The sequence below is a fragment of the Podospora pseudoanserina genome, chromosome 1, assembly GCF_035222485.1.
Source record: "Podospora pseudoanserina strain CBS 124.78 chromosome 1, whole genome shotgun sequence".
In the NCBI taxonomy this organism is placed as follows: Eukaryota; Fungi; Ascomycota; class Sordariomycetes; order Sordariales; family Podosporaceae; genus Podospora; species Podospora pseudoanserina.
This window is the reverse complement of record NC_085920.1, coordinates 2,585,787-2,597,162: the sequence shown is the minus strand read 5'-3', so window position 1 is coordinate 2,597,162 and position 11,376 is coordinate 2,585,787. Positions and strand designations below refer to the sequence as shown.

At 51.9% G+C, this 11,376-nt stretch overlaps 4 protein-coding genes and 1 non-coding gene across 5 annotated transcripts; 4 read left to right on the top strand and 1 right to left on the bottom strand.

Annotated features, from left to right (window-relative positions):
- Positions 1–491: 491 nt before the first annotated feature.
- On the top strand, positions 492–1,087 carry QC764_0008960 (uncharacterized protein; the record flags this gene model as incomplete). Its single annotated transcript, XM_062939851.1, has 2 exons — positions 492–602; positions 980–1,087. The coding sequence occupies 2 exons, from the start codon at positions 492–494 to the stop codon at positions 1,085–1,087; spliced, it is 219 nt and encodes a 72-aa protein (XP_062804904.1).
- Positions 1,088–1,733: 646 nt separating this feature from the next.
- Positions 1,734–2,797, top strand: HAP3 (transcriptional activator hap3; the record flags this gene model as incomplete). Its single annotated transcript, XM_062941987.1, has 4 exons — positions 1,734–1,893; positions 2,216–2,326; positions 2,403–2,530; positions 2,603–2,797. 4 exons carry the CDS (start codon positions 1,734–1,736, stop codon positions 2,795–2,797), a joined length of 594 nt encoding a protein of 197 aa, XP_062804903.1.
- Positions 2,798–3,251: 454 nt separating this feature from the next.
- On the top strand, positions 3,252–6,376 carry RRN3 (DNA independent RNA polymerase I transcription factor). The gene is made up of 5 exons (XM_062941986.1): positions 3,252–4,845; positions 4,916–5,013; positions 5,068–5,262; positions 5,317–5,494; positions 5,555–6,376. Exons 1-5 carry the CDS (start codon positions 3,676–3,678, stop codon positions 6,008–6,010), a joined length of 2,097 nt encoding a protein of 698 aa, XP_062804902.1. The 5' UTR covers positions 3,252–3,675; the 3' UTR covers positions 6,011–6,376.
- A 129-nt stretch (positions 6,377–6,505) lies between these two features.
- On the top strand, positions 6,506–8,742 carry QC764_107308 (uncharacterized protein; the record flags this gene model as incomplete). The annotated part of the gene is made up of 3 exons (XM_062941985.1): positions 6,506–7,071; positions 7,565–8,186; positions 8,250–8,742. The coding sequence occupies exons 1-3, from the start codon at positions 6,894–6,896 to the stop codon at positions 8,740–8,742; spliced, it is 1,293 nt and encodes a 430-aa protein (XP_062804901.1). The 5' UTR covers positions 6,506–6,893.
- A 304-nt stretch (positions 8,743–9,046) lies between these two features.
- QC764_0008920 lies at positions 9,047–9,133 on the bottom strand. The gene has a single exon. It is a non-coding gene; the product is annotated as a tRNA-Lys (tRNA).
- Positions 9,134–11,376: the final 2,243 nt, after the last annotated feature.

The following is an 11,376-nucleotide window of genomic DNA, read 5'->3' as shown; positions in this document are numbered from 1 at the left end:
GTCGAATCAAGAGCTGGGAGCGTACACCACACCCTGATCTTCCAACCCACGCTGCGCCAAGAGAACCCTTGGCGACAGTAGAACCCACGGCATGACCGCATGTTACAGATCTTTGACCGAGAGATGTGAGTGTATTTGTGATGGGATTGAAAAAACCAAGGAACTATGCGGCCTGGGTCCCATCAGCTCCAGGATGAGCACATGGACTACACTACTGATTTTCACCGCTCTTGACGGGCTGGGAAAGTGGGAAATGGAGCAGCAGCAACAAGTCTGTGTTGCGGCAGGACTATTGCTTGCTTGCTTGCTTGCTTGCTTGCTGCAGTACATAGGTCGTATTGAATCCCTACATCCCGCGGACCGAACACGAGCATATTGCAAAGAGATTAGTATTCTGTATCTCTATCAACAACAGAGAGTAGAGAGCCGGTACTTGTTGCTGCGGGCGGGCGTTTGGCAGACGTGTGGTTGATAATGGCGGCTTCTTGGCGATGGAGCTTGTTGTCATGGTGCTGGGGGTGTTGGGGCTGACCGGGGTGGCTCTCGCTTGGAGGACCCGCCTCACCCGCATTCCACATTCCCTCTTTTCACCCGACCTTCAGGTTGTTCCTCCCACAACCGAACCCCACGCGTGCTGCAGCCCTCTTGCATCCAGTTTTCCATGCATCACCGTACCCAAGGCGAAGACTTCTCGACCCTACAGCCAACTCAGACACCACCATTAGGAAACCACCGCGCCCCGAGCTAGTTGCAAACAGCCCCGGTTAATTAGTAGACAGCAGCAAGTATCACGGCGTAACCTTGGGTACGTATCTATCCGTACCCCGTGTTCGCATGGCATGGCATGGCATCGCAGCGCAGCGCAGTGCAGCGCATCGCGTCCCGTCACCGAAGCCTTCGCCCTCGTCCATCCACTCCTCTCCTCTCCTCTCCTCCTCTCCCCCCCGGGCACGCACCGCTTTCTAACGCGACTCTGCAGAAGCACTCATCCCACGAGGCACGCAACAATCTATCCTGTCCGGTGCCGACACCGCAGCAGCCAACCACTGCCATCGCATCGCTGTTTGGTGTAACCGCGACTCCATAGCACATAGCACAGAGAGACACTGCCTGCGCGCACCACCACCACGGGGAACATCTGTAGTCAAACCCGGCCACACGGAAAGACTAGCACTCTGCCTACATCACGGCAGCTTCCTGTGCAGAAGGCTCCATCCAACTGCGACTTGCGCTAGAGGAGAGAGGGCCGTTTCTTGGTAGGACCCGCCAGGAAAACCTATCCCATCCTTGTGTCCGTCTGCCGCCGTCTCCGGCCGACGCCGTTTTCCCTTCTCTCGGGCTTGCTCTCAGTATCATCCCGGGCTCCTGTTGCCGGCTGTCATCTGGTCATAGCCCCCCCGCCTCACCCCCTCTTTGCCCCCCTTCCCCCGTCCTGCTCCTTTGCCTCCACCCCACCACCGTCTCGACAGCCCCCCCCCCGCCTCCCAGGCTTCCGTTACAGCCTGAAGATCGGGCAGGGAAAACCTGTAGGAAGTAAGCCTGGCCTGGGGTGACGCGCGGAGAGGTACCGCTTGACGCAAGTCTGTTGCAGGTTAAGCCGCAAGCCGAGAGGGTCTCTTGCCTTACCACCCTGCAACGTGTCCAACGACACATCACCTTACTCTATTCCACCTGTGCGAGCTGGCAGTCCAAGGAATTTACAAGAAGTCAGCAGCCGCTGCAGGTAGCCAAATATGTCCGACTCCCCCCAATCCAATTCAAAGGACGTTGAACATGGTGCACCGTCACCCGAGGACGAAGCACAAATGAACGACCCTCAGGACCCACTCTCGAGCGGCCACGCCTATGAGTTTGATGTTAAAGAGCAAGACAGATGGTTACCCATAGCCAATGGTAAGTCAATATTTCCTTCGAAGCTGCTTCTCTGAGCTTCTCTGCTGCTTCCCCTCCCCCCCTTCGCCATGATTCGTATGTTGCGCTTGTCGTGGACCTCTCCCATTCAAGCTTCGCACGCTTGCATGGCGACAGGATCCCCTCCTTGACTGGCGTCGCTTCTGCCCTGCCTATCAGAGACAGCCGCCCCTCCTCCCCCCCGACGGCTATATGTCTAGCGATTCGCCGCCCGAGTCGCCCGAAGCGCCTCGCGCCTCCTCGTCGTCGTCCAAGACGGACAAGGCTGATATATACGATGCTAACATACGAAACTTTGCGCCAGTCGCCCGCATCATGAAGAATGCGCTCCCCGAGAATGCCAAAATAGCCAAGGAGGCGAAGGAGTGCATGCAAGAGTGCGTTAGCGAGTTCATCTCGTTCATTACAAGCGAGGGTAAGCCTGCCACCGGTCCATGAGACATACATGAGGATGTGGTTCAGTTCAGTTGGAACTGACCTATCACACACAGCTTCGGAAAAATGCCACCAAGAGAAAAGGAAGACGGTGAACGGCGAGGATATTCTGTTTGCCATGACGTCTCTTGGGTTTGAGAACTACGCCGAAGCACTCAAGATTTACTTGTCCAAGTACAGAGAGGTGGGTTTCCTGCTCGAGAGCCACTTGATTGCAGTGTGAGCCGTTACTTACCGTGCCTTTTTTCAACCACAGCAGCAGTCGACATCAAACCGTGACGGCCAACAAAACAGACCAAACAGCCAGGGTTACGGTGCGCCAGGCCAGTCGAATCCTGGCGGCGGCTTTGCCGGTGGTGATCTCGGAGGCCAGCCAGAGGGCGCTGATGCTCAAGGCTACAACATCTACGGAGCTCAGCCAGGTCATAACGGTGCACCTGGGGAGTATTAATCCCTTGATTTCTGGGACCTGTGCCCAGTGCTTTTCTTCTTTCTATCTGTATGAGTATCTACACTCGGTTGGGAGGAGTTGGTTTGGTGTTCTGCAAAAGACAGCCGACATCTGAGCCCTGGCCGAAAGGTACATGAGGACCAAATTGGTTTTGGCGGGATGGTAAGGGCTTGGGAAAACAAGGACAGGTCTTGCGTTTTGTGCTTTTGTGGGCAGCAGTTAGATTCCCCTTGACGTTGACACTGCTGTAGGCCGTTCTGGTTTGTTGATTTGGATGGGTTGATTTAGCTGTAATTGATTTTGTAAAGTTGACTAAGCTCGAAGTGAATGATATTATCAATTATTCACTTGTCGCCCTCACCTTCTCTCACCTTCCAGTGCTCCCATATAATGCTCGGCGAGTGTTGTCACTTCGGTCAAGGGTGGTTGCTCCAAGACTGACCGCCTTCCTGATTGGGCCCCACAGCATCCACCGCGCACGTGCCACTAGCGGGGAAGACCCTTCAACCGCAAAAAGTTCAACCAGCCTTTTCAACTTTTCCAGCAACAAGGTGGAGTTTGAAGTGGCAGAAAAGCTGAGGAATCGCCAGCGACCAGGCAACCCAGCAACCGACATCCTAGACACTGCTGGCTGGCAGAGATCACAGCTTCATTTTTGTCTCTTTTCAAAATAAGGACGAGGCGACAACTATGCTGATTCGGCAACCCTCTGGTAAATCCCCACGCCACGCAAAAGGTTAACGCGCCCTTGACCACGATCAATTTGATCTTGTCCGGTTCGCCTCCCCGAACCAACCTTCCTCCGAACAGCACCTACCTCCTCAAACCCGGTGTCGTCGACCAGTTATTCGAAAAGAGACCTTGACCTCCCTCACAAAATGACGACCAATACCCCCCTCTCGCGCCTGGCCTATGCGCCAACTGTGGCTTCGTCGCCAATCAAGCCGATCCTGAGAAAACCAACAGCATCCGTACTGGGCACACGATCCCGCGCCGACGATTCAGATGGAGCCGATGAGGAGGAGCACCCTATGAAAAGGCAGAAGAAGACGGTCGTTTTCAACGAGAACTTGAATATGGTTAGGGAGATCAACGGCAAGAGCTTTGAAGACGCCAAGCGTGAGGTCAGACAGGCCCTCGAGGGCAAGGCCCGCGGTGACGAACAAGACTACGACAACCTCAAGGACCTGTTTGCGCCGAGCAACAGGAACAGCAGTCCCGACGAGGATGAGGAGGACCCGAGGCACCAGGAGCTGTTGGGTTACGTGGTCGCCTTGACTGGCTATGTACCGATGCTTGGGCGTTCATGCACAGGTCTTGTTCGAAGTGTTCTTCGGTGCTCTTGGCTGGATAGGGACGAGAACTTCGCCAAGGCCTATATTCAGCTGCTGGCTGCGCTTTCGTCGGTGCAAGCGTCGTTTTTCGCCGAGATTCTCAGGATGATGGTTGAAAAGTTCCTCGAGACGAAGAGTTCCTCGGTTGTGCCTGGATTCCCGCCTGTTGACTTGGAGACGAGGAAGAAGCGGCTGCATGTTGGAATCAAGTACTTGCTGGATCTGTTTCCGGCGGGGTCCAAGATGATTATCAAGCTTGTTACCTCCAAGTTTCCCTACACAGATGAGCCTAAGGCGGTCCACATGTCGTACATCGATCATCTTTTGCGACTCAAGACCTCCCGCCCCGATCTGGAACGAGATATCATGGAGCTCATCCTCGCGCAGCTGGTGAAGCTTGATGTGGAGATGACACTCGATCTCGAAAACGATGAAGATGATACCACGAGGGCGGTAATGCGATCAATCCAGACTGATGCCAAGGATGACCAGGAGGATGACGAAAGCGACGACGAGTCGGTAATGAGCGATGACGATGATCTGCCCGAGGAGACAAAGCGGGTGATAAAAATCAAGAACAAGCTGGAGACACTAGATGCGATCATGGACCTTGTGTTTTCCATCTACGATCCCATCTTTGAGAAACCGGACAGCGACGAGGCTGTGGCGTGTTTCGAGAATCTTTTGAGCGATTTCAAGAATGTCATTCTGCCGGTATGTCTACACTCTGCCGGCTTCGTGACCTGACAATCCAGTGGTTGAGTGCTGACCGTTTACGCTTCAGCATCTCAAATCCCGCCATACGCAGTACTTGCTGTTCAAGTTTGCCATGAAGTCTGATCAACTCATGGAGATGTTTCTTGGCCTGCTACTCACTGTTGCGTAAGTCTAGGGTTGTTGGCTATTGTTTGTTGGCGGTATGCTGATCATGTGCAGATTCTCCTCCACCGAGGCGCCAGTCATCAAACAGGCTGCGGCAGCGTATCTCGCAAGCTTTACTGCTCGTGGTGCCAGAGTTCAGAGCCACACTGTGCAGCTGATTGTGTCTTGTCTTTTGGACTACATTGACTACTATCGGGAGACGCACAGGCACTGTCGTGGTCCGGACGTGCGGCGGTACTCATTATACTAGTAGGTTCTCTCTGCAGACCTTGCTTTCTTTGTCCGAGGCTAACAATTTCTCAGCGCTTCTTTCCAAGGGCTGCTCTACATCTTTTGCTTCCGGTGGAGAGATCTCCTCGACCAGGGTGCACTCCCAGACAACGTTGACTGGGACGATCCGGCGTCGTTCCTCGGACAAGATCTGCCCTGGATGCCAGATCTCAAAAAGAGAATGCACGCCAATATTGCCAGCAAGCTCAATGTAAGTTTCTTGTTCTTACCCACCCAGTATCAGCTCAGTATAGCTAAACCCCCCTACCAGCCCCTCAAATGCTGCTCCCCCGTCATCGTCGAAGAATTCGCCCAACTTGCTCACCACCTTGGGCTGATGTACATCTACCCCCAAATCGAAAAAAACAAGAGCATCCACCTCTCGCAGTTTTACACTGGGAGTTATGCCCAAGGCGGCGCGCTGAGGGACACGGGGTTTGAGTTTGATAATGAGAAGTGGACGCATTTGGAGGCTTGTTTCCCGTTTGATCCGTTTCAGCTGCCTATCGCGAGAAGGTGGTTAGATCTGGAGAATAACTATGTTACTTGGTCGCCGATTAGTGTGTTGAGGAAGCCAGGGGGGGAGGCTACTGATGAGGATGAAGAGGAGGAGGATAGTGATGAGGAGGGGAGTGAGGAGGAGAGTGAGATGGGGGAGGAGGAGTTGGAGGATAGGGAGGAGTTGTTTGAGGAGGATACGGCCACTGATGATGAGAGGGCGGATTAAGAGGGGAGATGTGAAGCGGTGGTATGCATGGACCTGGCGTTGGGGAGGGTGCTTTTGTGCACCAAAGTAGTCTTTTTCGATATGGGATATGGTGGGGGGTTATTGCTCTTTTTTTTTTCGGAAGGGAGGGATGGGGCGCATTATGGGATTAGCATCGGAAGCGGCGTTATTGATATTGTATGTTTTTGTTGTCTTTTTTCCTTTTCTTGTTTGGTGATAGACTGTTGTTTTCGGTCATCATGGAGCGAACTGTAGTTGGAGTGAATAGGGCTTGTTGAGGTGCCTTGTTGTTGTGGTTGTTGTTGTCGTGAGGAGGGTGCAGTTAGAATATCCGTACGCAGAATGATGACATTGTTCTAGTTGGAGGGATTGCTCAGTTCTTGGTAGAGGTGAGCGGCGTAGCTGATTGGACCACATGCTCACCAAATCAGCCTTGGGTAGACTACGGCTAATCGGGATGGCGCTGATCGACGTGTTACAATAAACCAAGAGATATGTTGGTCTGGGGCGAGGAGGCCAGTTTATTTTCCAACTCTACAAGGCCACAGACCGTACCTGAGGATTGGGGGCTGTGTTACATGTTGTGTTTTATGTTTATTTTCTACTTGGTGGAAGATGGCTGCATCTTTCTGAAGTTTGAGAATCCGAGGTTTGGTTTGTATAGAACGGAGCATACCTATCTATCTATGGTGATGCATTCATCTTTGACCAACTCAGTATAAGGTATGGTTGCATCCTTCAACGCTACATCAATACCACCTGTTCAGACGGATGTGGGCTTGAGAATTGGGAGGCTTTAATGACAATACATTCTATTCTGGGTTGATTGATCAAAACAGCTAGCTGGCTGGTTCGGGGAGAGTACCTAGGGCAGCCAACAACAATGACAGATCAACACCCCCCACAAGACGATAACACCACCACCACCAACAACAACACCCGCAGACCATCGTTCGTTTCGTTTTGGAAAAAAGGGACGGAATTAGCTTTGGGCAAGGGGAGGAAGAAGAAGGAGGTGAAGTTTGTAGAAGGAGGGGGGTCGGCTGTTGGTAGCGGTGGTGGTAAGTTGCCATTCTCTTTTTTTTCTGTGGGATGATTCCCTGACAACCCCTACGTACATGAATACTACCACAGCAAGTGCTGTTTTGTTTAAGGTCAGATGTATTTGTCACTACACACCTGTCATGCGATGCGGCTCAATATAAATGTTGCGGGGAAGGGTTACTGTCGGGTTCGTATTTGGGGAGGAGAGATTTGTCATTGTCTTGTCTTTTGGTAGGCGGTCTGGAGGACCTTGATGGCTGGGGTTTTTCTAGGGGGGGTGATCATCGATCATCTTATACCCTACCATGTTTTCCCAACTCCGATCTATGCACGGTAGTTGCACAGTGTAGTGGTTTTGTTAAATCTTTCTTATTCCTACCACCTTACCTGAGGTGTGTCTCTGACTTTGCCTGTCCCCTTCATCACCACCTACACCACCACAGCACCACACCACCATTATGATCTACCTACAACCGTACCAGCCCCCTAACTTTTGCTCCTCATCCCCAGAACAATCATCAGACAACCAAGGAAACGACGGCTCTGGAGTCCCAGAATCAAAAGCCGCCCACCGCCGCGCCCAAGTCAGGCGAGCGCAGATCCAGCACCGCCAACGCAAAGCCAACTATGTCAAGGAGCTTGAGCAAGAGGTGGCCAAGATAAGGAAGCATATTGAGGACGTGGACAAGGAGAGGAGGGTGTTGAGGGTGGAGAATGAGGGGATGAAGGCCGGATTGAGGTTGAGGAACGGGGTGTCATTCCCAGGCCCACAGCCAGCGCCGCCGCAACAGCAGCAAGGGGTAGCAGGGCCGTGGTATATGTCTGAAGAAATGGACTTCACAATGACGATGCAGCTCGGCTACGACGAGGTGCTAGGCGCGCCGTGTTACATGGTTAGCGGGTTATCATCCCCAGGGTTTGAAGCAGTGACGAAAGCCACCACAGCGGCAACCGCCATCCCCAACTCTAGCATCCTACCCACACCACCGACAACAGCAACTTTCGCCCCTGCTTCCTCTTCCTCGATCACCACCCCAACCAAAAACCCCATCACCAACACCCCCGACCACCCTCCCGAGCTACCCTACATGACCCCACCCCAAATCCAAACCGCCATCAATTTTATCCTCGCGTTGGTCTTCTCCCCCCGCCTTTTCCTCTTGAACCACTACTGACTTTTTGTCTCTCGAAATAGACTAGAACACACCTGCAGAACCCACTTCCACCCCTCCCACTTCTCCCCTCCCACCTCCTCCCCAGTCACCACCCCCCCATTCCACTCCTCCCAAGGGCACTCCCTCACCGCAACATCCCTCGCCCTGTCCTCCGCCCCGTCATCAATTTTCAGAGCCGCCAAACGCACCCAGCTTTTCCCGGGAAGTGGCATCAATCTCAAACCATCATCATCGGGAACTGAGTCCCTAGAATGGGAAAACTCAGCCCTCACACTAAAAAATTTGTACCGGCTCTCAAAAGTGTTGGAAAAAGAAGGCGAGGACAGGATCGAGATCACACCTGTGCAGGCTTGGTTTGAGATTTTGGCGAAATATGGGGTTGAGAGGGTGATGGGACGGGTCGAGAGGTTGAAGGGGGAGTTGGGGGGTAGGAGGGTGGTGAGGTGTCCGCATTTTGGGGCGAGGGTGGATAGGGGGGAGTGGGAGGTGGTTGTTGAGGGGGTTATGAGATGAGGGGAGGGATGGGAGGGAAGGTGGAAAGGTTGGGAGGAATGAGGAGGTGGTAGGGGGAGAATGGGATATCAAGAGAGGAAGGGATGGATGTGGTGATGTATATGGTTATGTATTATATACCAGATGTCAATCACACATACCTGGTAAGGCAAGTATGAAACAATCATGGCTCTCAACAAATGACGGGCTCAACCAACATAATTCAGGAAGATTGTATACCCATTGTCCAAGATACCAAAAAAAAAAAAAAAAGATTCTTAGGAGAGGAAAAAAAATACATGGCAGTGTCGTTAGACGGGAATTGAGCCCGACGTGGGGGTCGAACCCACAACCTTGAGATTTCGGAGTACTCCTTAAGAGTCTCACGCTCTACCGATTGAGCTAGCCGGGCGAATTGGCTATTTCAACCATGTGTCTTGATGTTGTTTTGGCGGCAAAGTTGAGGTATTTATTATAGGTGCGAGTTGTTGAGAAAATTTCGTGGTCAAGTTTTTTGTGGGAATGAATGTGGGTCCTTCAGAGGAGGCTAAGAAGGAAAGACCATGGAAGAGAGTTTATGTTTTGAGAGTGAAATTTTATGAATCAATGTTTTCCATTGTTCTGCCGGACTGCTTGAGAGGAGGCATCAGGGAGAAAAGGAAGCTGGCGGGAAATGGTTGATGTTCAGCTTGAGAGAGAAGAAGCCCAACAAGCATGAGCATGAACACACATAAAGAGCGCGTATGTGATGCACTTTCGATGCTTCTCTTGTTTGATGCCTAATGGATCTCAGCAAAACCTCCTCTGGAAGACACTCTTGCAATTTTTCAAACACACAGTCAAAACATCAACAATCCAAGCAAAAAAGTGGGCACCAGCAAAAACATACAACACCAGGGATTCCCCAGTGGTCACCCACCTGAGTACTGATCTGGCCCTTTCAAGCTTATCTAGGGCAGAGCGGACGGGATGCCGAGTTTTCTTGAAGGTATGGTCGTATGTGATGGTTTGGGTCTGACTCAGGGCTTGTGTAGCCTTGCTGGCTGGTGAGTGCGTGTTGCCTTCACCATCTGATCTGAGAGATAGTGAAGTCTGCAGGTTGGAGACCGTGAGGGAAGGAAGGTTGGGTATCTTCAGAGGTCTCGTGTGCTCGTTCTTATAGTGGTGTTATTGAGGGAGGTTGTTGTCGTGCTCGAGGTGTAGGTGGCAAGGTAGACTTGCTTAGGAGTCTGCGTGTCTTCTTAGAAGCTGGCTTGAATAGAGGAGGAGACTCGGAGCTTTACAGTGCTTGGTACAGAGAAGGCAGGTGATCTTCCTGCGGCATATAGTGTTGGTATGGTCAGTTAGATGGTGTTCTTGGGATTGTTGGGATTGTAAGCTTGATTAGGGGATGTCTCGAGTGTCAACCGCGATCACCGCTGAAACAAGTTGACCTCTGGAAGGGCGGCCATCGAAACAAGAACTGACTATCAAATGATAGAAAGTATGCCGAGTCTATTGGGATTGATCTGCTCAGCCGTCCGTGTCGTCCAGAAGAGCCGACGAGGAGTCCGGAAGGACAAACGGCCGCGCCATATGAATGCTTACCGTTAGCTGCCTCACTTGACAGAGACATCCTGTCCGTCTTACGCCCGAATCGATTCGGAGTCTTCAACCAGAAAAGAGATTGATGCCGTATGTGGCCATGTCGATCATCTCAGCTGTTCTTCTGTCATCGCGTGGCTGGATGTTCAAGTCAGCAGAGACGGTCTAGCCGGCCGTAAACATTTTTGAGTTGCCAGACCAAGAAGATGACCGCATGTGAACGAGACCATCCCATATTCCAGCTCTCAATCTCAATCCGCCTCTCTGCGGAAGATTTGGATGTCTTGGTACAATCTTCACCTCGTCTCTTTCTTCGACTATCCCAACCCAACGACGTCACCAAGCCGGAGTTTTCCATTCCCTCCCTTCCCTATGATTTGTGGCTTGCCACCATCCCCATTCGTTAGTAACAAGCGAGTTCTTACTCAAATATCTCCTGTGGCTTCCCATGTCCTTCTTCATACGAACGTGCCTCTCTCTTGGCCCCAGCCACAACCACCCAACTTTTATCTTCACCGTAAGAACATGTACGTACGTAAACCATCAACAAAAACGGGCCGAAATTTCCATAACAGCAATGATTCCAGACATCTGGCAGCATGTGCCTCCTCGTCATTGTCTTGTCATCGACAACCGAGGTAATATCACACCCATTTCCAGAGCTGAAGGGCGTCTAGACCCTAGCTTCAAATTTACTGCTCAACATCCCAAACCAACAACCTTCTGACATTGTTTATTTCCGCCAAGCGGTGTGGTGTGTGTAAGTAAGCTGGTGTGAGTGGCCAGCCCCTCCCTCATGCCCCCTGAATGGGGGTCAGAAGATTGATGAACAACCAGCTCCCACATTCGTCGACACACACCCTCTTCTCGACTTCTCCATCAACCTCTGAAACCATAACAAATTTGTGAAATTCGATAGCGTCAGGGCTCTGCAGAAGATGAAGCTTTTTCCCCCCAGGGGGTAAACAAGAAAAACAAGAAATAGATCTACGTGTGGCGCTCAACCTTGACGTTCCAGTGATTTTAAAAGAAACAGGAACAAGCTAGTCTCCTTGCCTGTTCAGTGGGCGC

Excerpts from the sequence above, each read along its gene's own strand:
- RRN3 (XM_062941986.1), top strand. The coding sequence starts at position 3,676 with ATGACGACCAATACCCCCCTCTCGCGCCTGGCCTATGCGCCAACTGTG. Across the intron at positions 5,263-5,316 it reads CGGCGGTACTCATTATACTA|CGCTTCTTTCCAAGGGCTGC; the intron begins GTAGGTTCTCTC and ends ACAATTTCTCAG. Across the intron at positions 5,495-5,554 it reads ATATTGCCAGCAAGCTCAAT|CCCCTCAAATGCTGCTCCCC; the intron begins GTAAGTTTCTTG and ends CCCCCCTACCAG.